Source organism: Equus caballus, chromosome 1 (assembly GCF_041296265.1).
Source record: "Equus caballus isolate H_3958 breed thoroughbred chromosome 1, TB-T2T, whole genome shotgun sequence".
Taxonomy (NCBI): Eukaryota; Metazoa; Chordata; class Mammalia; order Perissodactyla; family Equidae; genus Equus; species Equus caballus.
Window position 1 is genome coordinate 126,073,882 of NC_091684.1, and position 23,437 is coordinate 126,097,318.

A 23,437-nucleotide genomic window follows, 5' to 3' on the forward strand; every position below is an offset into this window, starting at 1 on the left:
CCAGGGTCATAGCACTGTCACACAATTATTAGCTGTCAGGTTATTTTTAAGTCACAGGCCACCCTATGCCACTCCCCAGAGTCACCAGGCAGAAGCATCGGAAATAAGCAGCAAATTAAGCAGATACGTGGAGCAACAAGTGAAGTTCTGGTTTCCCTTAAGCAGCTCTCAGAAACCCTCAGACATAGAGTTAAAATACTGGGTGGCACAGGTTTGTCTGTCTTCTCAGGTTTCCATATATAACTTGGACACACAAAATGCTATTTTAAAACGCCTTTTCCACATCATGGAAGCTATAATGATCCCACTGGAAGACCCGTTAAAAATACAGAAGTAATGGCATTTGTCAACAGGAATGTAAAGGTGGAGGTCCCCCAAGTAAAGCAGAGCTCCTCTGGGGAGGAGAGGCCCCTGTGACAGATAGGGCTCCCTCCGAATGGCATCTCAGGGCCCAAGGAGGATGAGGTCACTTCATGCTGGCCCTTGTTAACAGATGTGCCCTGAGGGTAGCAACCCCGACATGTGAAACTAGCTCCAGATGTGATCAACTAGCTGCTCAAGGAGGGCATACAGCTCTTGAGGAGCCTCGGTGGGTAGAGCGGCCTCCTGCTGCCCAAGTAGGGCCCACTCATACTCTCCCAGGTCTTTGTGTCTGCTCCACAAAAAGGAATGGTCACAGTGCCTCATGGGCCCGTGGGGGACATATGCCACAACAGACGAAGACACCCAGTGCTGTCTCTTCCGCTTGCTGTCATTTATGTTAGACGTGTTGTGTGCAATCAGGGAACAGAGGGCTGAGGTACCACCTGGTGCCTCTTCTGTTTATCTAACTGGATGCCTCAAAGTTCATCACACAGACAGTTCCACCAAGGCCCTACAGTCAACGCTGGCCTGGAGGTTTTCGACTCTCCGTCAGGTCACTGGGTTACACAGCGCCAACTTCTCGACCTGAGCCCTGACAACTCTGTCTTCGAGAGTGAGACTCCCGCTGCCAGCAGGTCAGATGGCCTTGGACAGTGGGAGGTTCTCCATCATCAGCCCCAAGCAGGGTGAGGACACCCACACGAGCCAACTTGGCAGGTGGGGCCTCAGAATCTGATCTGTTTCCCTAGCTCCACACTCCTTACCCAACTTTCGTTCAGAAGCCTGGAGTGTCTTTCAGAAAACACAACAACTCAGCAGAAGGGTTCAGGGCACCTGCTGAATGTCATCATCACGTAACCCTGACCTTTCCCTGCGGTCCATCACCCCTCTTCATTTCTCAGGGCTCCACCCACTGACCTGTCACCAAGGAGACCAGGACAGGCCAGAGCTGTGTGGACATACTCAGTGCAGCAGGCACACAGGGAACATCTTCAACTGTTCCCAGATCTCTGGGAAATCTTTTAAAGGATGACAAAATGCTAGATAATCAAAAATACCATCTAAAATAATACAAAAAATCACAACTCCCTGTGTTGCCTGATTCTGACCCCATTGGAACACCTTTTCTCAGCCCACTGACAGTGGGGTTCTGTTACACTTCACCTTTGGAGATGCCAGTTCTAACATGAGGCAAAAATGATTTAAGGAAAGCTAACAGAAATCACTCCCAAAGGTTTCAATGGACCAACCAAAACAAAGAGAACCCTGCGAACACTGGCCATCGCTTAAACGGATTCTCAGATGCAGAAGGAGCATATACGCATCCTCACTAACACAAAACGATGCTCCTCCTGATACGTCACCTGGAAAAAGAATGTGTATATAACAGTATGCCTAATAGCACCCATTTGTGCAAAATAAAAATACCTATGCATGTTTAACTGTACGGCAAAAACTCTACAAGATACACACATTTTTTTACAAGGGAAATCTCTGGGGATTTAATTATTTTTCCTCCATATACAATTTTTCCCTATATAGAGAGTGAGATATATATAGACATATGTAGACACACACACACATATGATCTCTAGCTTTTCTGTAAGTATCATGCATTATTTGTGTAACAAAAATATATTTTCAGTTAATTCAGACTCTATAACAACTTGAAAAATATCTGTTTCAGTAAACTAGGCATCTTAAAAGGAAGTTAAACAGGGAGTAGTCGTCTCTAACGTTTGCTCCCAGTGGACTGTACCCAGCCAGGCTCCTCCACCCACGGTTCTGGAGGCCATGGCCATGTCCCCACCACCGCTGCCTGGGGATGGGCATCAGCCACCTGGGGCTGGGCCAATGGCTCTGACGGAACAGCTCCATGCACCTGGGGACAGGCCTGCCTCCCCACAAGGAAATCTAACCCTGGAGCCCCAACTGACAATGGCAACAGCAGGTACAATCAGAGCTCAGCACCCCCTCTTGAGACCCAAAACTCTGGGTCTGAAAGTGAGTAACAATTCAGCTAATACATGGTGGATGTTCAGATCCAGGAGCAAAGCAAAACAAAATAGAACACGCTTATTTTTAAAAAGTGGTCGTAACACTCACACACACTGTCACAAATGCACACACACCCTCATACCTAAACTTTCTAGCTCTTACACTCACACACTCTCATGCACATTCACACATCCATGTTTATTCTCACACACTCACATGTGCTCTCACTCACACACCCACATTTTCTCTCTCACATACACTCACACACACATACACTCACGCCATGTCCCTGGCATGTGCTGACGCAGAGATGGAACCAAGCTAAGTGCAGAGAGAACAAATCTCCTATAGATGGTGGCCCAGTGCATGGAGGCCAAGGCAGGGCCATCCAGGACTTGGGGCTGTATCATGAGGCTGGACCACATGAAACTGCTGCTCTCAACCGTCCCATCATCCAAGTGGCTATTTTGTGCTGTTCAACATAGCAGTAAAATGGTAGGAGGGTGGGAGGGTGGCTAACTGACAGATCCTCACACACCCCGATATCCCAGAATGGAACCATGAAAAGTAGAGTCACCCACCACAGTCCAATGTCAGGGAGACTTAAAACTGTGGAGGGGATGCAGACCCGGCAGCCGCTGTTCACGTGCATGAGATGCCACCCTAAGCCACAAGCAAGTGCCCTAGACAGGAACTCTGGCTTGCCATGCAGTCTCCACTGCAAAGCCACGACCAGACGCCCAACGGCTAGCCCAGGGATGCACATGCAAAATGGACGAGACCAGGAGGGCCTGAGTATCCTGATGGGCACAGAAGAAGGGGCGGTGGTGACCCAGTGGACATACTGGAGGGTCTGAGACCATCTTGTCTAGATATCATTTGGCAGAAGCATCGGGAACCATCTGTGAGGCAGCAAGCTCACCGGTTGGTAGAGCCATTGTAGCAGTAGTTGGGCAGGAAGTCATAGTTGAGTTCCCAGAAGACATGGAGGGTGATTCTCCCGTAAGGTGCCGACACGTTGTGGTTGGCCTCCCGGAACATGGCGTCAAAGCTGTCCAGTGTCAGGTACCTGCTGAGCAGCTTGTGGGTCATGCGGTTGATTTCCAAGAGGCCGTCCAGCTCCTAGGGACCACAAAGACAGGGTGCGAGGACAGAACTGGGCCCAGCACAGTGACCTTCATTCTCCACACAGACAGTGCTCTGATGGTGGTGGCGGGGGTGGGGGAGAGGCCAAAAACAGTGCCCATACCAAGGAGGGGCAAGCAAGCTACACCAAGACATGGCAGGGTCTGATAGGCAACACAAGCTTGCTTCTCACACCTAAACTCATTATGCCCTCCCTACTGCCTTTAAAATGCCCCTCCTTACCATGGTCACCCCTACAGGGCCATTGTCCTTTTCCACTGCAGTCACTTCCCCCCTGCACACCACTGGCCTCCAACCACCTTACAGGTCAGAGACCACTGGGACGTGTCCACCACCACATATGTACTCACTGTTAGCCTGAGTCACCTTCTCCAATGCACCTGGGGTTATTCATAAGCACAACAGTGTGGCAGAGCTGGCAAGCATGTTCACAGGAGCTTTCACACTGATTGCTCATAAAAACCTGCCTAGGTCTGCGCTGTCCCCTGCAGCAGCCACTGGCCACATATAGGAACAAGAATGTGGCTGGTCCAAACTGAGGTGTGCTGTGTATGTGAGATACACACCAGATTTCAAAAAACGAGTATGAAGACAAAGAATGTAAGACACCTGTGTCAATAATATTTTTATAATGATTACATGTTGAATTGTTAATTTTTGGATATATTGGGTTAAACAGAATAGATTATTAAAATTAATTTCACCTATTTCTTTTTCCTTGTCTAATGTGACTGTGATTAAATTTAAAATGATCTATGTGGCTTGCATTATATTTGTAATGGGCAGTGCAGGTCTAGGTCAAAGTCTTGACCGATGATTGCAATCCAAATCATATATGGCCAATGACAATTAAAATGCCATGGTCCAAGACCCTACTTGGGGAAGCTCAATCTTTTAGTGTGTCCTGAGGCGACAGCCCCTCACCCCACCAAGGCTTCTTACATTCTCCTGCCCAAAGCTGCTTCTCTAGTAAAGAAGAATCTTCCTTGACTTCTGGCATGTTCACTACCATTGGTGTGCAGCCATCATTCTTGGAAGATCGATTTGGCTTGGCACAAAATCCTTACTTCCCACTTCCTTTCCTTGGCTTCTGGCACAAAGAGCTGCTGGCAGCGGTTTGAGGACAATCGGATTTTCCTTCCCTGACTGCTCTGCTCAGATACCCAGAGGACTTTTTCTTTTCCTCTAAAGTCCAATACTTTTACTGCAATATTCCTTGGTGTTGCCACTCTGGGTCAGTTTTACCAGGCACATGATGCATGCTTTTAATATATATTTATAGTGTGTTTTTTAATCAATATTTTCTTGAAATACAACTTTAATATTTGTTGCATCCATTGCTCTGGTTTTCTTCTTCAGGGACCCCTATGCCATCTATGTTGGATCTTCACGGTCTATCTTCTATACATTTTTCTCTCAAATCCTTTATCTCTGTCTTCATTTCTTGTTGATTTTTAAAACTTTTCTCCTTTCATTCTTTTGCCATAGTTAGGTGTAATTTATTCGAGACTGAGATTGAGTGTTCTTTGAAGTCAATTTAGTACTGTGAATACTAACAGCAGATGCTTAAAAACATACCCAGGATAGCTGAAGCTCCGTTAGTGCATACTTTTTGATTTCTGTGCAAAAAGTGAACCTACGATTGGTTCAATTTATCAGTAAGGACATAGTAAAATCAGCTTAAATCCTTGCAGCCAGTCTCCCCCAAATCTATGGAGCCTGAGAAAGGGGAGAGCACTTACCACTATTGATGTCAGGTCCTCACTCTCAAAGCGTCCAATTGCCAGTTCCAGAGACTTATACATGGCTGCGGAGACACGCTGAGTAATCAGACGATTGAGGTCTATGGACCTGCCCAGGAGCTGGGGTACGGAGAGGGCAGAAAGAGTGAACAACAAAAACAAGCAAGCAAGAAAATATACAGACATACACCCTCCAGAAACCAATTCTAAAAGATAAAACAAATAAATACTGTACAAAACTGTAAACATTTTAGATGAAATTATATATACAGGTGTCACAACCAAATGCCCTACCTTCCTGGAGCTGAAATTCTGCAAGTCAAAGCCGTAAAGAACTTTTGCAGTGTCCTTTGCATTGAACTTATGCTTACATCTCGGGCAGAAATCCCAAGCCTCACCAGAGACCCTGGAGAATGAGGTCTGTCAGTGAGCACACCCCTCAGGATGGTGCTCATGACCATCTCCCAGCACAGAGCTGCCTGTGCACACCTGCTCTCCAGAGTTCTAACAATGAGGAAGAAAATTACCCCACCTCTTGTTCAGAGTCTACAAACATATGTGTACCTCAATATCATTTCAATAGCATAGAAACAGACAAAACCTTGGTGGAAAATGTCCCAAAATGTGAATGGTTGTTATCTGTAGTCACAATTACATGGAATTTTCCCCAGGGTTTTCTCTATCTTCCTAATTTTTTTGTGATGTATACATACTGTTTTTAAAGAAACAAAAAACAAGCACTGTATTCTTTGTGCTGGCCAAGGGAAAGCGCCTCTCTGACACTCTGAGCTGACAATTAATTGTTTCTCACCTTCATTCTTATAAGCTCTGGCTTTTGGGCTCCTGGAGAGGAGCCAAGCCCTGTGAGGCTGAGCTTGCAGTGGGGGCCCAGGCAGGTGCGGGTGCAGAGCGCTACAGGTCTTCCCTTGTGTTTCAGGTTAGCTAAGAGAAACTGTTTGTCTTTAAAATCTTAACATTTTATAAGGATGTTCCCACAGTCACATAACATATGACGTCTATTAAAACCTAGTGAGTCTAAGAAAAGCCCACTATTTCCAGTGCCAGCTCCACACCTCGCCATGCCCAGAAGCCTGGCTCACCTGCACGTGCCTCTGCTTGAGGAGCGTCTCATAGCGGTTAGATGGCGGGAGATGGATTGTCGCCCCCTGATTCTTGCATTCTGATCGTAACCGTTTATCAAGAAGCAAGCTAGTACGGAAGGAAAAGAAGATGTTTCTCACACGCTGTGAATTTTAATGGAAATGTCATGTCAAGTTACCCAAAATTTCATACTCAAATAACAAGGCATATACTCACCTTCCAGCCATGATCTTATAATATGCAAAGATCTGGTCTGCCAGCTTGTAAACAAATTGGTCAAAGCACAGATTCACCTGAAGAAAAAGAGAGCATGTATTAGATTGATTCCCTAAATCAATATCAAATAACACCAAAAAACCTCTTTTGATTCAGCCATTCTACTTCTGGGTATACATATGAAGGAAAGGAAATTACCGTCTTGAACAGATATCTATACCCCCATGTTCACTGCAGCATTATTTACAAAACGCAAGACATGGAAACAACCTAAGAGTCCACCAATGGATAAACGGATGAAGAAGATGTAGTACACACACATACACACACACGATGGAATATTATTCAGTCATAAAAAAGAAAAAACCTTGCCATCTTGTGACAATATGGACGGGCCTTGAGGACATTATGCTAAGTGAAATAAGTCAGACAGGGAAAGACAAATACCATAGGAGCTCACTTATATGTGGAATCTAAAAAAGGAAACTGAGCTCATAGATACAAAGAACAGATTGATGGTTGCCAAAGCGGGGGGGGGGGGGGGGGGGGGTTGGCAAAATGGGTGAAGGTGATCAAAAGGTACAAATTTCCCATTATAAATAAGTCCTGGGATGTAAAATTTTAAAAAAAGGCAACTTGGGCCAGCCCAGTAGCGCAGTGGTTAAGTTCACGTGTTCTGCTTCAGCAGCCCGGGGTTCGCTGGTTCAGATCCTGGGTGTGGACCTGTGTACCGCTTGTCAAGCCATGCTGTGGCAGGCGTCCCACATATAAAGTGGAGGAAGATGCGCATGGATGTTAGCTCAGGGCCAGTCTTCCTCAGCAAAAAGAGGAGGATTGGCAGTGATGTTAGCTCAGGGCTAATCTTCCTCAAAAAAAAAAAAGGCAATAACAGAGGTTCTTACTAGGAAAGAGAAACAAGAAGCCACCTTATTGTCCAACAACAGCAGATTAAACATATTATGCTGTGGCCAGGAGTAGCCACTGCACAGCCAGTGAAAATAACATCAGACCTTTCTTACTGATGGAGAAAAATGCTCCTATTCTCTGCTCTCAAAGGAATATGAAAAAGTCTCTCTTCATCTTGTGTTCCCAAGGGGTTAATGTGCATTGCATTTGGGGTCCCCACTCTGGGGGCAGCTTCTGCCAGCAGGCTGTTTCTCAGGAGACACAGACACAGGGCTGGCTGCTCTGGACACTGAGGTCAGTTAGGAGACACAGGGTGGAGACAGCCTTGCAACTTCACCCTCGAAACCATATCCTCACTCGCAAAGGGGGCTAGCACCCTGCCCCGGAACTGTGATGAGAACACCGTGTGCTCAGAGGAGAGTGGCCCCAGGACCTGCAGGTCTCTGCCCTGCGCCCACCCTGCATTACCCAGGAGCCCATGAGAGCTCCCTAAAGAAGCGCTTTCTGGTGGTCTTTGTGAGGAGGTGGAGAAGGAGACCCAGCTGCACAATACAATTTGTTGAGGTTAAGTTCTCTTAAATCTTAAGCTAGAAAATAAGATTGATCTCCTTAGTTGTGTATATATACACTTAATAATTCCACTTGTAGGAATTTGTCCTCGAGAAATAATCCAACACAACTAAAAAATTATGTGCCCAGAAGTTAATCAAAGCATTATTTATAATAGGAAAAATAAAAAGTTAAAATGAAAGAAATAAAACAGGGCTTGGTTCAGGGCATCTTCTTTAAGATGCTTTAGACCGTGTCTATAACCAAAGACAGTGAGGATAGAGAAGTGCTTGTGACATGCTGTCAAGTGAAGAAGTATGTCACCCCACAGCTTATGTGGTAGGACCCCAATCATCACACGTGCAGATGCACAGAGAAAAGTGCAGATAGAAGGGTTCATCCCAAAATGTTTATTTCAAAAGTTCAATCCATTGTTTAAACTTCCTTGTATTATAAAGAAAGTTTGCTTCCTCTAATATCAGAGGAAAAGGAAAATGAAAGAAAGTTTGTTTACAGTGCCTGGGCCCTCACCTCTGCCTCAATTTCGTCGTAGAGAAACTGCTTGTTGAACCTGGTGAGGGCGTAGTGGGCACTGTCATTGTACAGGTCCAGGGAGTAGAGGACGTACCTGCAGAGGGACGAGCAGTCAGCCAGCCTCCCACACAGGGCTTCTTGGCTCTCACGCCCTACACACCTCCAGAAACTTAACTTTTACTATTGTCCTCTCACGTGAGGAAAATGCTCTCTTACTTCAAACACCAAACTCGGTTCTTGCCGAGGGCCCTGATGGTGCACTCACGCCAGCCCGGCCTATTCCAAGGGGGGGATGCCTTACTCAGGCCATGCCCAGGCACCTGGTAGATCCATAAGGGTCTCCTATAACTGCAGCTTCTCACTTGTCTTGTGTCAAAGCTTTCACCACAAGTAGGTGGTATTTTCTATAACCGCAAAAGTAAGTTATTTTCTTATTTTTAAGAACACACTGACTTAAAAAGAAAAATATATGAAGGTCCTGGGTCCCACAGTTGACCATGACCATGTCCAGTGTAGCCAAAAGCCCCTCTCTCCCTGACCCATGTCTGGACAAAAGGCGGTGGCCAATGGTCTCCAGGAGTAAGTTCCCTCTGAGGGTACCAAACCACTCCTGCTTGGCAAGGGGAGGCCACATGCGCAGCAGGGCCATGCCCAATCCCAGAAGCATGACGCAGAGGCACACCAACACCTCTGTGTTGGGTCTCCTCTGTGTTGGGTCTCTGTCCTCCTCATACCATCTCTGACACTGCAGAATAGATGCCATGGCCACTCCAGAGAAAGTGGAAGGCCATCCTCCCGGGCGCCACGCGAGAACTGACATGCATGGGCAAAGGTGAGGTGCTAACCATTCGCCCTGCAAACAGAAGCAGCTGCTGGGTCAGTCCCTGATCTGGTCACCACAAGACACCCATTTTTCTATTACTTTCCCTCCATGGACTTCATATTTTGAAAGTCTTTGAGCCCTGTCCTGGCCCTGAGCCCTGACCTCAGAACAAAGCTGTCCAATCAACACTTCCTCCTTCAAATTTGTCTGTGCTGGAGGCTCTGCCATGTGACAGGCCAGGCCACATCTTCTCTCCCTGACCCCAGCTAAGTCCCCAGGGCCTGGCCAGCATCTGAACATGGTGGGACTTAATTAGTTCTACTGCCTGAGCTCTTGATTTCAAAGCCAAGAAACCTGTTACTTGTATTAATCTCTGAAGTCGTATCCCAAGAATTATGACCTCAACTCAAGTGCTAAGAACAGTCTGGCCCCTTCCTCCACCTCCCAGCTCCCAAATGCCAACAAGGACCCTGGTCACCATAAACAGAGAGCCAAGACTGGCCCACAGGACGCTCACTCCATCATTGATGCCTCCTTGGTCTCCAGGATGTGGTCCGTCAGGATCCAAGGCATGGACATCTCAATGGGGAACTGGATCCTCCTGCCCATCGTCAGCTCCAGGAAGAACTCTCGGAACCACAACTGTGAAAGGTCACAGCACTGCTGGAGTGTTTCTTGAAGGATTTAAACAACACCATGTTAATCTCCTGCAAGCAAAAAAGACTCAGCAGGGTGATCTCAGGAGGCCACATGCCAGGAGCTGGCTCCTTCACTCTCAGCCCTGAGCCATGTGGGAGGGGACACAAGTGGGGAGGGGTCGCATGGCACCTCACACTAGGGACAACACAACCACAGTGTGACTGCAGGCAAAGCTCCCCTGGACTTTGCACATTCTGGTTCACAGAAAGAGCAGAGTCAAGTGTCCCGCCCCCACTGGACACCACTACCCACTAATGGGAACTTGTCAACCCTCTGAGCCTCTTGGTGGGATTGGGAGAAAAAAAAAGTCCTTTTTAAAAGGAGAAATAAAAACAGGATTACTCTATTTTACTTAAGATAAAGACATAGCATTACATGCATATTCAGTGCAGGTCTATCTAATGAAAAATAGAGAGAGATTTTTCAAGAAAAATGTCTCCATCCTTTCACGGAGTGAAAAACAAAAGCCTTACTATAATTTACTCCAAATCTGCAGCACCCCTAGCTAAGACAGAGGCCTCTCACTCTGAGCAAGTGGCTGTGGCACAAGAGTAAATATGGACAACTCCATGATGACAAAGGGCATCCACCTGGCACTGTGGTCAAGGGCGTCACCCCAGGGCGGGCTGCCTGTGTGAGGTCACCTACCACCTTCCATACATCACTGCCCCTGGGGGCTGTTTCTGACATTTATCACTGTCTTGGTCTCGAGCCAGGTGACAGATTACATTCGCGTGTGCTTCTGACTCCGTGCGGGTTACAAAAACTTGGTATTCAGGTCACAGGGCCAGCCACGGCCCCATGGCCCCACAGCCCTCACCCTCCTAAGGGCCATATCACATGGAGGGAAGTTTCTGGCCAGCTGTGCATTTAAAGCGATAGGCGAGGGAATGGCATGAAGATTAGGACGTGTTGCCATCTGGGTGCGTGAGGGGACCACAGCAGGGGACGGTCAGGCAGGTGGAAGCATTCTAGACAGTGTTAGCAGTGTTAGAACATGCTAGGCTGGACGCTGGTCAGCAGTATCTCTTACCACTGAAATTTATCAAGTGAGTGTAGAAGAATGACTCTCGATGAAATTTTTCTATGTCCAATATGGTGGGCCCCTCAAGGCTACTTCTCAGGGTTTTCTTGGAACCACTTTTGTCTGCAATGAGGGACTCTAGCATGGTTCTCACCATATAAAGCTGCATCATCCAAGGAAACATTTGTAGGGGAGAAAATACACATTAGTTACGCCAAACTCAGGTAAACCATGAGAGAAGGACTGCTCTGCCATGCTCTGACCAGAGCGGGCTGGAGTGGGCAGCCCGCTGCTAGCCGGCTCCTCAAAGGGGGTCTGGGTGCCCATCCAAGTGGCCAAGTTGCTGATGCTTGGGAGAAAGAACTGGTAGCAGAGAAGTTCACCTCTGTGCTGTAAACATCAACAAGAAAACAAAGGAAGTCTTACCACCAAAGGTTAAAAGAGGCGGATAGGTGTAGGACTGCCTCAGAAACGCGTTTACTACATGCAAGAGCCTTTCCATGCCCAGAGACTTGAGCTGCCTCAGCAGCTCGGCAGAGCTCAAGGACTCAGCCATGGTGCGCACCAAGTAGAGCTAGACATGGACAGACAGGGGAGAGGTGGAAAGAACGGTTAGTTCACAACACACACATCATGGGGTGGGAAGAGGCATGTGGGGACGAAGGGCAGGGAGGGTGCATGCGCGCTGGAGAGACCCAGAACCCATGCTTCTCGAGTGGGCCAAATGCCTTCCTCCCACATACCTGAGAGGTTTCCTATAGAGCCAGCAACGTGCTTTGCTGGTAATTCTCTCATACACTGGCAAAAGAGACTATAAAAGCCCTCAACAGAGAGGTGATGAATAAGAAGTGCCAAGTCCCAAAAGGGGAGGAGGGAAGCACAGGGAATATTAAATCAGGTTGGAGAGTCAAGGAAAGCTGCTTGGGTGGCTGAATGTGCCAGGAGAGAGAAGAGCGGTGGTGGCTTAAGGCCAGGGACACATGAAAGTTATGTTGTTATATTTCCAAAAGTTTTGTCTTTAGGAATGATCAGTTTTAGGCCCAGCATAAAAATTATAACCCTACATTTAAACGCCCATCAGGAAACACAGCATAAATACAGACACACAGACTTTCATCCACATTTTTGGGACAGGAGTTAATGTAGTCACATTAAGTTCAGCACGCAGATGGGCAAATCTGAGAGTCACGAGGATGCTAATGCTCCGGATTCGCTTCAGCAGGGGCAGAGGAGCAGAAAAGACACAGTCAACACTTGATCTGCTCAGCAGACAGCTGTGGTGTCATTTCGCTCCTGGCCTTGCTTACTGTCCCCCAGCTCAGGGGCAACGCACCCAGGGGAACAGGTGGAGCAGGGCAGCAGGGGGGACAAGAACCTGTGTGCTGGAGGGTCCCACAGCTCGCCGGGGCACTTTGATGTCGAAGCCGCTCTTGGGGTCCTTCTCGCCCCGCAGGGCTGGGTCGTTGAAGGGCTCGTGCCCTGTCTCCCAGTCACACACAGTCTTCCTGATAGCCTGCAGGACACTAAACAGCCCCATCAAGTCATTAGCAAGGCGCGGAGCACTGGCACCCTCGGGACATTGACAATCACAGCATCTCCTTGCCTAGCAAACAGCTCTTGGGATAGCCAACTCTCACACATGAAGTCCCCTGGGGGTAGTCGGGGGACACGGTAATGGACCAGTTCAAGGCAAATTTTTAAAAATAGATAATTTTCTTGGGGACATTACTAGCTCCAAAAGATCTGATGTAGTTGCAGTTTACATCAATTACCAGAAGTGATGTTTTCTTTCCTGAACACTGAGTCATGCTAAGGGCAGCAAGACAGACCACACACATCCACCCAGAGAGCTGAAACTCGACTTCCCTGTGGCTGATCCCCCTTTTCTAACAGGAACATGAAGTCACCAACATAACTGCAGGGACTGGGCCTGTGTCCTCGACTCACGTGGAATGTGTCCCATCCCCCACACACTCCACCATGCAGAGAGGCCCTGGACAGCACACTAGGAGCAGATGAACCCACACACCCATCCTGATCACCTCGTGGGGAAAGTTCTAGCTAAAACCTAAGCTACCTTTGGAGCACACTGCACACTGCCCACATAGTGAGCCTCCCATTATGGCGAGCATGAGCAAAACAGGGGGCATAATGGAAAACATGAAAACCTCCACCCAGCCCTCCACCCAGCTGGAGCGAACACAAACTGCTAAGTCTCACAGTGTAAAACTTTATTAATGCTAAAAATCACACCACACTGGTAACAAATATATTAACTATACAATCACAAAATGAAACCAGTGCACTGTGGGCCTTTGTAAGCTCCATTTTACAGAGATGTCTCTGAGAGACAACTTTATCTGAAAGGCTAAATATTGAGGGAAAACTAGCTCAAGGTTGCTACAGGATGTCTGCCATATCTGTGTAGTTTTCGACCAACTTATAGGCCAAAAGGAACAGAAGTAAAAACACTGAAGACAACACACTGAGATGGGAGGTGGGAGGCCGGCTGCGTGTCCCTACAGGCTTGGTGATCAGACTCTTTGGACAGATTTTGAGACACTCCTGGCCTGAGATAAACACGCCCTTGTCCCTGGATCTCCAGATAGCTCAGACACTCTGTACTTCATCTACTGTAGGTTGTTCAGGTTAATAACTGGAGCCCCTGCAATACATTTAGAGGAAATTCACCACAAGGGCATCGGGAAGTGGAAGAGAAATGTACTGAGCATATTTATGAAAATGCAACTCTATAGCTGTTGAAACCTAAGCTGATCCTACAGTTTTAGACATTGAATGCAGGGAGGTGCATGCAGTGAGGCTGACCTCTGGATGACATTCTTCTTCTTCTTGATGGCCTGCCTGAGGGGCTCCCTGAGGGTGACCTGGGAGAAGTCCTGCAGCGCGGCGTAGACAGTGTGCCGGATGGCATGGTTGAACACGCTCTCCATCCTGCCCATCAGCACCTGCAAGCCTTTGATCATGGCGATAACCTGCAGGGGGCACACAAGACTTTCAGTGTGCTGGAGGGTGATAGGAAACGGCTCCTTCTCAGGCAGTGCTGAGCTCCATCAGCTGGCACACTCCCTGGAGGTTGCCTCTCCCTCTGCATGGCGCTTCTCTTGGCTTCTTGCATTCCTGCTCTGCAGCTGCTGTCCTGTAACCATCTTCCCAAGAACAGCTCTGTGTCATCAGCCATCCCCACACCTGCGTCTGATTCCATCAGACCATGAGCACCTTGAAGGCAGGGATGGATCTGCAGGCATGAGCTAAGAGGAGTGTTTGTAACTGACTCACAATCCTCCCACATCCCTAAGGGCACACCTCCATGAAGGACTTCAAAGGAGAAGAAAAAAGTTTTAGGAAAGCAAATATGTTACTATCTGGAAAAGAAAAAAGAAGTTATAAGAGTTTGCAGTCGAAATCCCATCTATTAAACAATAATGGCACACTGAATTAATATGCATAAAAAGGCCTGAAAGAAAATGCATAAACTGCGTAAAGTTCATCTCTGTGATGGCGTCATGGACACTGTACTGTCCTCATTGCACATCCATGTTTTCTGTTTGTTTACTTTAGGGATTTGTTTAATGAATCTGGGTTGCTTTTCTAATGAAGGAAAAAAGGGAAAACTTCTATTTAAAAAAGTAAATTCTCTAATTCAAATTCTAATTGAACTAAATTCAAAATCACGCCAATCTGAATGAAAATGAAAATACTACATATTCAAGCTTACGGGATGTACAAAAAGATGAGCTCAAAGGTAAATTTTGAGCTTTAGATGCACATATTAGAAGACAAAAAAGCCTGAAGATAATACTAATCTAATATTCACCATGAATTTATAAAAAGAAAAACAAAATAAATCCCCCGAAAGTAGAGGGAAATGAATATCTAAAAGCAAAAATTAATGAAACAGAAAACAAGCATATAATAGAGGTGATGAACTGAGAAAAAGCTGTTTTAAAAATAAATAAGTTGACAAATACCAAGCAAGACTGATCAAGAGAAAAACAGACAAGTCATGAATTACCAGCATTAAGAATAGAAAGGGGGCATTACTACAAAGTTGACATATATTGGGAGATTATGAGAGTATGCTGGCATAGGGAAGAGAAGTAGGAATCCAGAAACAAACCCTCACATTTACAGTCAACTGATTTTCACCAAGGGTGTGAAAACAATCCAATGGGGAAATGTGATCTTTTCAACAAATAGTATTGGGACAGCTGGATATCCACACGCCAAAGCATGAAGACGGCGTACTGTGCAGAAAAGGGTTAACCCAGCAGGCCTGGGATGATTAAACCCTGCACATTCCTGAGAAAGGCCTGTCTTCAGGTCTGGCCCTTGGCTAGCTCCTAGGACGAGCTCTGAGCGACAAGAAGATTCTGCCTGAAAAGAGTGTATGCGTGTCTGTGGCTTTGGGCCAGTGGAGCAGCAGTTTGACAGACAGTTGATGCTAACAATGTGGTTTATGGTGAACCCTGTTTTTGCTCTGGGGTTCTGGAGTCTGAGAAGCTAAGGTCAGTCCTGTGGTTGCTGCATGCCTGACCCCAATAAAAACCCTGGCCACCAAGGCTTGGATGAGCTTCCCTGGTTGGAAAAACTGCATCTGTTGTCACTCATCATTGCTGGGAGAATTAAGCACATCCTGGGCACTTCCACCAGTAGGGGACACCTGGTTTCTCCTGGATGTCACCCATGCACCTTTTCCTTTTGCTGATTTTAATCTGTGTCCTTTTGCTGCAATAAATCATAATCTTGAACAGAACTGCTACTTAGTCCTGTGAGTCCTTCTGATAAATCTAGCCTGAGGTGGTCCTGGGGACCCCTGACACAACCTTGACCTCACACCATTAACAGAATCAATCCAAAGGGATCATACATTTATACGTAAGAGGTAAAACCATAAACTCTTAGAAGAAAACATAGGAGTAAATCTTTGTAACCTGGGGAAGGCAATAGTTTCTTAAGATATGACACCAAAAGTACAAACAACAAAAGGAAAACAGAAAAATTGAACTTTCTCAAAATTAAAGACTTTTGTGCTTCAAACGACCCCATTAAGAAAATAAAAGGACAAACCACAGAATGAGGGAAAATACTGCAAATCACATGTCTGACAAGAACTGGTATGTAGAATATATAAAGAACCCAATAATACAAAAACAACCCAATCGAAAAATGGGCAAAGGAGGGCCAGCCCTGCGGTGTAGTGGTTAAGTTTGCACACTCCACTTTGGCGGCATGGGTTTCGCAGGTTTGGATACCGGGCAAGGACACACACACCATTCATCAAGCTGTGCTGTGGGGGCATCCCATATACAAAACAGGGGAAGACTGGCATAGATGTTAGCTCAGGGCCAACCTTCCTCAGGCAAAAAGAGGAAGATTGGCAACAGACGTTAGCTCAGGGCCAATCTTCCTCACCAAAAAAAAAGCGGGGGGGCAAAGGATCTGAATCAACATTTCTCTGAGATGCACAAACTGTCAATAAGCACATGAAAATATGCCCAATATCATTAGTCGTTAGGGAAATGCAAATCAAATACCAAAATTAGATACCATTCCACATCTAGCAAGGTGGTGAGAATAAAAAAGACAGACAATAACAAGTGTTGGCCAGGATTTGGAGAAAGTGGAACCCTCATTCACTGCTGGTAGGAATGTAGAATAATGCTGCCACTTTGCAAAACCATCTGGTACTTTCTGAAAATGTTAAACACAGAGTTACCATATGACCAAGCAATTCTACTTGCAAGTGTATCATCAAAAGGAATGAAAACATGCATCCATACAAAAACCTGCAGACAAAAGTTGCAGCAGCATTAGGCATAATAGGGAAAAAGTGGAAACAACCCAAACGTCCGTCAGCTAATACACGGATAAATAAAACATGATATATCCGTACAACAGAACATTATTTGGCAATGAAAACAATGAAATACTGATACATGTGTGAATCCTGAAAACACTGTTAAGTGAAAGAAGTCAATGACAAAATGCCACATGTTACAGAATTCCATTTACACGACATGTTCAGAACAGGCAAAGCTACAGAGTCAGAAAGTAGACTGGTGGCTGCCTAGGGTAGAAGGGAAGGGAGAACGGGAGTGAATGCTAGTGAGCATGGGGTTTCTTTTTGAGGTAACAAAAATGTTCCAAATTTGATTGTGATTCCACAACTCTGTGAACATACCAAAAAAGCACTGCATTTTACATTTTAAATGGGTGAACTGCATAGTACGTGGGAAAAAAAACTGTGCCAAAAATAAGACGAAAATTTATTATGAAAAACTTAATGCCAAAACATTAGAAAATTGAGAAAGACTCTTAGAAAATCCATGAAAATACAACCTGCCAAAACTGATACAAGAAGAAACAGAAAATCTGAATGCTGCTATATATAGTAAAGAAAGTGAACGTTTCAAAAACCATTCCATGAAGGGAAAGCTTTGCCAATAAACGTTAGCAAACATTTGAGGAAGAAATGACATCTTACACAAACCACTGCAGACAACAGAAAAGAAGGAGTACGCCATGAGTCGTTTTTTGAAGCTTCATCCAAAAACTAGAATGGAAGCTTATGACAAAGTAATGCGGAGACTGATGTCAGCATCACCGCAAAGTGAGCTCTTCGCTTACTCTACCCACTAAGACACAATGAAAAGGACACTAAAAAACCAACAGAGGACATTCACACAACATAAAAGACATCTGAGAAACCCATGCAGCCAGATGCCTGAAGGTGGAGGTGCTGGAGCACCCAGAGGAAGTAGAAGGAGATAAGGGGATCTCCTCTCTCTCCCCCAAGGGCAGCGACCCAGCGCATGGGAGTGTGTGCGGCTCTGAGAGGTGAGGGGGAAGGGGGAGATCTTTACGAGAACACCTTCAATCTCCAAGGTCCCTCACAGCCCTTGGGAAAGCCCCCCACAGAGATGGCCAAGCTACTCTGGGGTGTCCTCATAAAGCCAGCAACCCAGGGGAGCAGACAGCAAGGGTAGAGCAAGAACACCCCTGGGATCGTGCCGGAAAAGAAAGCGCCCCTCCCTCTGCCTGGAGCTCTGGCTCAGCCAGTGGGACAGGGCACTCAGGCATACATTAGAAAAAGAGCAGCTATGAGCGAGCAAGGTGGGCATTGGGGGGGGCTCAGAATACACAGCTCTTGACCCCCACCCAGTGGCAGCAGGTGGAAGCTGAGACCTGATACTATCACTATGTGGAGACACAAATCCATGCCATCAAACAGTATGAAGAAATATATTAGTACTCCAGACAAGAAGGAAGATGACAAGCAGCCAGAAATCAATCCTGAAGGCAAAGAAATTTATAATTTACATGACAGAGAATTCAAAGTAGCTATCATAAAAACAACTCAATGAATTACAAGAAAATACAGATAGTTCAATGCAATCAGCAATAAAATTAAAGAACAGAGGGAATTCCTCACAAAACAGATTGAAACTATAAAGAAAAACCAAACAGAAATGGTGGAGGGGGAAAACACAATGAATGAGATAAAGAAAAATCTGGACTCCCTGAATAACAAAGCTGATATTATGGAGGAGAGAATTAGCAGTCCGGAGGACAGAAATTCAGAAAAGCTTCAGATGGAGGAGGAGCGAGAAGTAAGACTAAAAGAAATGAAGAAATTTTCCAAGAAATATCCAACTCAATTAGGCAATACAACATAAAGATTACAGGTATTCCAGAGGGAGAAGAGAAGGAGAATGGAGCAGAAAGCATGTTGAAACAAATAATAGCTAAGAACTTCCCAAACCTGGGGAAGGAGCTGAAAATACAAGTGAAAGAAGCTAATAGAACTCCTAATTATATCAATGTAAAAAGGCCTTCTCCTGGGCCGGCACGGTGGTGCAGTGGTTAAGGGTGCACGTTCCGCTTTGGGGGCCCAGGGTTCGCCGGTTCAGATCCCAGGTGCGGACACGGCACCACTTGACAAGCCAAGCTGTGGCAGGCATCCCACATATAAAGTAGAGGAAGATGGGCACGGATGTTAGCTCAGGGCCAGGCTTCCCCAGCAAAAAGAGGAGGATTGGCACCATATGTTAGCTCAGGTCTAATTTTCCTGAAAAAAAAAAAAAAAGATCTTCTCCAAGGCATACAGTAGTAAAGCTGGCAAAAGTCAATGACAAAGAAAAAATATTAAGGGCAGCAAGGCAGAAGAAAACAACTCACAAAGGAACCTCTATCAGGCTTTCAGCAGATTTCTCAGCAGAAAACTTACAGGCTAGGAGAGAGTAGAAAAATATATTCAAAATTCTGAAAGACAAAAACTTTCAGCCAAGAATACTCTATCCAAAGAAAATAACCTTCAGATTTCATGGAGAAATAAAAACTTTCCCAGATAAACAAAAGCTAAGAGAGTTTATCACCACAAGACCCCCACTGCAAGAAATGATCAAGAAGGCCCTAAGACCAAAAAAAAAAAAAGAAAGGGGTTTACAAAGCCCTGAGCAAGGATGGTTCAACATCTGCAAATCAATCAATGTGATACACCACATTAAAAAAATGAAGAATAAAAACCACATGATCATCTCAATAGATGCAGAGAAAGCATTTGACAAGATGCAACATCCATATATGATAAAAACTCTCAATAAAATGGGTATAGAAGTAAAGTACCTCAACATAATAAAGGTCATATATGACAAACCCACAGCCAACATCATACTCAATGGGGAAAAACTGAAAGCCATCCCTCTGAGAACAGGAACAAGACAAGGATGCCCACTCTTGTAGCTCTTATTCAACACAGTATTGGAAGTTTTGGCCAGGGTAATTAGGCAAGAAAAAGAAATAAAGGGGATCCAAATTGGCAATGAAGAAGTGAAATTCTCACTCTTTGCAGACCTGATGACGAGTGGCTTCTGGAACCCTACAGCAAATACAGTATATAGTGAAACGTTGAAAGCTTTCCCTTTGAGATGAGAAATGAGACAAGGATGCCTGGTGCCTCCTATTTAACGAGTAGAGGTCTTACCCAGTGTGATTTAAAAAAAAAGAAAGATGCGAGAAATAAAATTGTCATCATTTCCAGATGATATGATTATGTAAGTAAAAAATCCCAAAGAATCTATGGGTACTTTATTATGATTAATAAGTCAGTTTAGATAAATTGATAGACATAAGGAAAACTACAAAAAATAATTTATATTTGTAATACCAGTGACAAATATTTATAAAAACTTAAAAATATACCACCTACTATCAAACACCTAGAAATAAAGCTAACAAAGTATGTGCAGGAGTTTTACACAGATTATAAAAGAGAAATTAAAGAGAATCTAAACAAATGGAGGGATATATCATATTTATAAAAGTCTCAATATTATGAATTTGTCAATTCTCCCCTAAAGTGATCCACATAAATTCCAAAAAGTTTCACTGGGATACGAAAAGATGAGTCTAAAATTTACATGAAAATACAAAAGGCAAGAATAGCTGAGGAACTCCTAAGGACAGAAAGACTTGCTTTACTATACCTAGAACCAGCAATAGTAATTAAGACAGAGGGGTGTTAGCACGGGACAGACACACTGGCCGATGGATTAGAAGAGTGAGTAGAAACACACCCACACATGTATGGTCACTTGTTCACAATAAAGGTGGCAAGTAGAGCAGGGGGCAGGCGAAGTGTTTCAAAAACTAACTTCAGGTGAATTTCAGACCTAAATGTGAAAGCAGAATAAAACATCCAGAAGGCAATGGAGGAGAATACCTTGAGGACCTTACAGCATGCAAAGATTTCTTAAACAAGGCAGGCAAAGTTCAACTACAAAAGAAAAGAAACTGGGTGGCAGTGAAATGTAAGAGCTTCTGTTCATCAAAAGGCTCGTGAAGACAGTGCATAACTGAGGGAGCCACAGCTGACATGTGTGAGAGCAAAGAGCTGGTGATTCAACAGCTGGAAACACTGGAGGAGATGAGGGGCGCTTCTCTCTCAGACTGCCAGGGTCATGTCGTGTCCTCTTGCATTCCACACCAAAAGCTGCTCCCCCTCCCAGATGCTCACGAGCAAACCCCTGATCTGCCCAGGGGAGCTGTCAGTGCAGACACCAAGAACCTACTTTATCCTGTACTGAGAACTGTGATAGATGCAAAGGGCTACCCTACATAAAAGTAATGACATAAAATGGGCATTTTTATTCACATTTTTGCCTTTGCTTTTGAAAGGGAAGAAGTTTGAGGCCAGAGTCATAGGAGGAAGAGAAAGCAGACAAACCATACCTCCACGAGGGCGAACTTCTCCTCACTGGTGTAGTTGTAGCGGGTGGCGCGCTCGTACTCCTCAGCGTTGTCAGGGCAGTCCTTGTTGGAGTACTTATCCGTCGGGTGCACAAGTTTCCATGAATACTGGTGTGGTCAGAAAGGAGGAAGACATTCACACTGAATGAACAATGCTTAACTGCTTGTCTCACTCACATGACCTTCACCAAAGCTACCGACAGGTCAGCCTTGTAGTATTTGCAGAGTCTGAAAGTCACACTCACTCACACACACATGCTACACATGCGTGCACACACCACGCAGACACACACAGAGTCCATCTCCCTAAGAGTGCAAAACATTGTGGCCATGCGACTTCGGGTTTAAGAAACAGACCAGAGGTTTAAGAAATACATCAGACAAAACGGCCTGGATATTTTAACTCTCTAACACTCTAGGCATTTCATCACCGTTTAAAAAAAGAATTAGCTATTCAAATGATCATGTACTCATCCAATATAATTTTGGTCTGATCAAAATAAACAACAAAAGAGAAAACTTTCTATGACTTATAGGTATGCAAATCTTTACATGGCATCAGAAACCATTTTACTAATACTAAACAAAAAAAGTGATGGCTAGAACCCCACAGAGAAAATATTGTTTAAATAAAAGAGAATTAAAAATCATCATAACAGTACTTAAATTTAATTCTATAAAACGTTTTAAAAGATGAGGCCCTTTATTTGTAACATACATACATGCAATGTATGTTGAGTCATCTTAGAAACATTTAAATTGATATATATTCTTATTTCTAAGGCCAAAGCTAAAAAGCCAATGTTTTCTTGATCCAAAGACCAAAGTTAATGCAGAACAAATATCATTTAGTCAATTTCTTGGAGCTTGGGAACAAAAGCACTTCTAACCAGCTGGAGGTTGATGTTCTTTTAATTCCCTGCATTTCCAAATAAAAGCAAGCACAGAATGCCTACCACTTCCATCACATGGGCGCTCCACTGAGACAGCAACTGCAGGCCCTGCAGTGCCAAGTCGAAGAGCTTCCGGTACTCAGCATCTGTCTTCTGAGCCTCCTGGCGGCCAGACCCTGTGACAACCTAGAGCACAACAGAAGTATCAGGAAGACACCCCATATGCAGAAAAACCACCTATGCATTTACCCCGTGACCCACCAAACCCACTCTAGGAACCTACTCTAAAGGTACATTCTAAAATATGAAATGATGTGGGCACACAAGCCTTCCCTGTAGCAACAGGCTGGCATCCACAGAGCCCCCAATGATGAATGCTCTGTAGCTCTCAAAGCAAAGAGAAAAGATGCTGTAGACTGTGCTGGATGAACCTCCAGGGCATGGTGTTCAGAGAGGCCTGTGCACAGTATGTTTCCACTTGCCAAATAAAGGAAAACGTGCACATCCTGTGTATTTGCTTATATCAAATAAAACAGATTTAAGTATAGTGACCTACAGGGTAGGGAGGCACAGGGTAGAGGGGAAGCCAGCTTCTCTGAGCATGCCTCCTTTGAGACATCTGACTTGGGAACCACATAAACGGTATATACTATGACATAACATTAAATTGGGGGGGGAAGGGCTCCCTGAAACTCAAAAGCAAAATGAAACAATGAACTGAACTGTGTAATAAGTTGGCATCATGGCCGCACAGTGGGGCCATATAGCATAAGTGTCTGATAATTGGCTTTTTTTGATTATAATGTAAGTGCCTGACATTAACCTTTTGATTGCCAAGGGATCCATTTCAAAGACATCCATCTCAAATAAACACACTGCCAGCTACACAACTAGATAAAGAGCCAGGCTGCTCCACCCATGAAGTTCCCCTTTTAGAGAGCCCTGGGTGACCCAGGGGACTGGAAGCGCTGACAGTTAGTCTTTCTTTTTTGTAATGCAAGTGCCTCACATAAGCTTTGATTGTGTGGCATCCACTTCAAAGATAGCTGTCTCAACAAACACACTGCCAGCCACATGACCAGATAAAGAGCGAGGCCACCTGCCTCCCTAAGGCTCCTTTGCTTTAGAGATCTTAGTTGATTTCCATAAGTGACCATTTGGGCCACTTGTTTTT

The 23,437-nt window shown here is 45.1% G+C and overlaps 1 protein-coding gene across 2 annotated transcripts in view; it reads right to left on the reverse strand.

Annotated features, from left to right (window-relative positions):
* The window catches only part of LOC138917096 (cytoplasmic FMR1-interacting protein 1), an 87,581-nt gene that overhangs the window by 22,282 nt on the left and 41,862 nt on the right, over positions 1-23,437 (reverse strand). The window contains exons 12-22 of one of the 2 annotated variants that reach the window (XM_070231677.1): positions 22,327-22,449; positions 21,353-21,478; positions 13,928-14,094; positions 12,477-12,624; positions 11,111-11,264; positions 9,896-10,052; positions 8,553-8,649; positions 6,567-6,643; positions 6,350-6,458; positions 5,250-5,369; positions 3,284-3,483 (exon numbers count right to left, since the gene is read on the reverse strand). In XM_070231677.1, coding sequence (XP_070087778.1) covers positions 3,284-3,483; positions 5,250-5,369; positions 6,350-6,458; positions 6,567-6,643; positions 8,553-8,649; positions 9,896-10,052; positions 11,111-11,264; positions 12,477-12,624; positions 13,928-14,094; positions 21,353-21,478; positions 22,327-22,449 — 1,478 coding nt within the window. Of the gene's footprint in view, positions 1-3,283; positions 3,484-5,249; positions 5,370-6,349; positions 6,459-6,566; positions 6,644-8,552; positions 8,650-9,895; positions 10,053-11,110; positions 11,265-11,527; positions 11,676-12,476; positions 12,625-13,927; positions 14,095-21,352; positions 21,479-22,326; positions 22,450-23,437 lie in introns of both variants that reach the window. The other variant, XM_070231679.1, reaches the window with a different exon arrangement.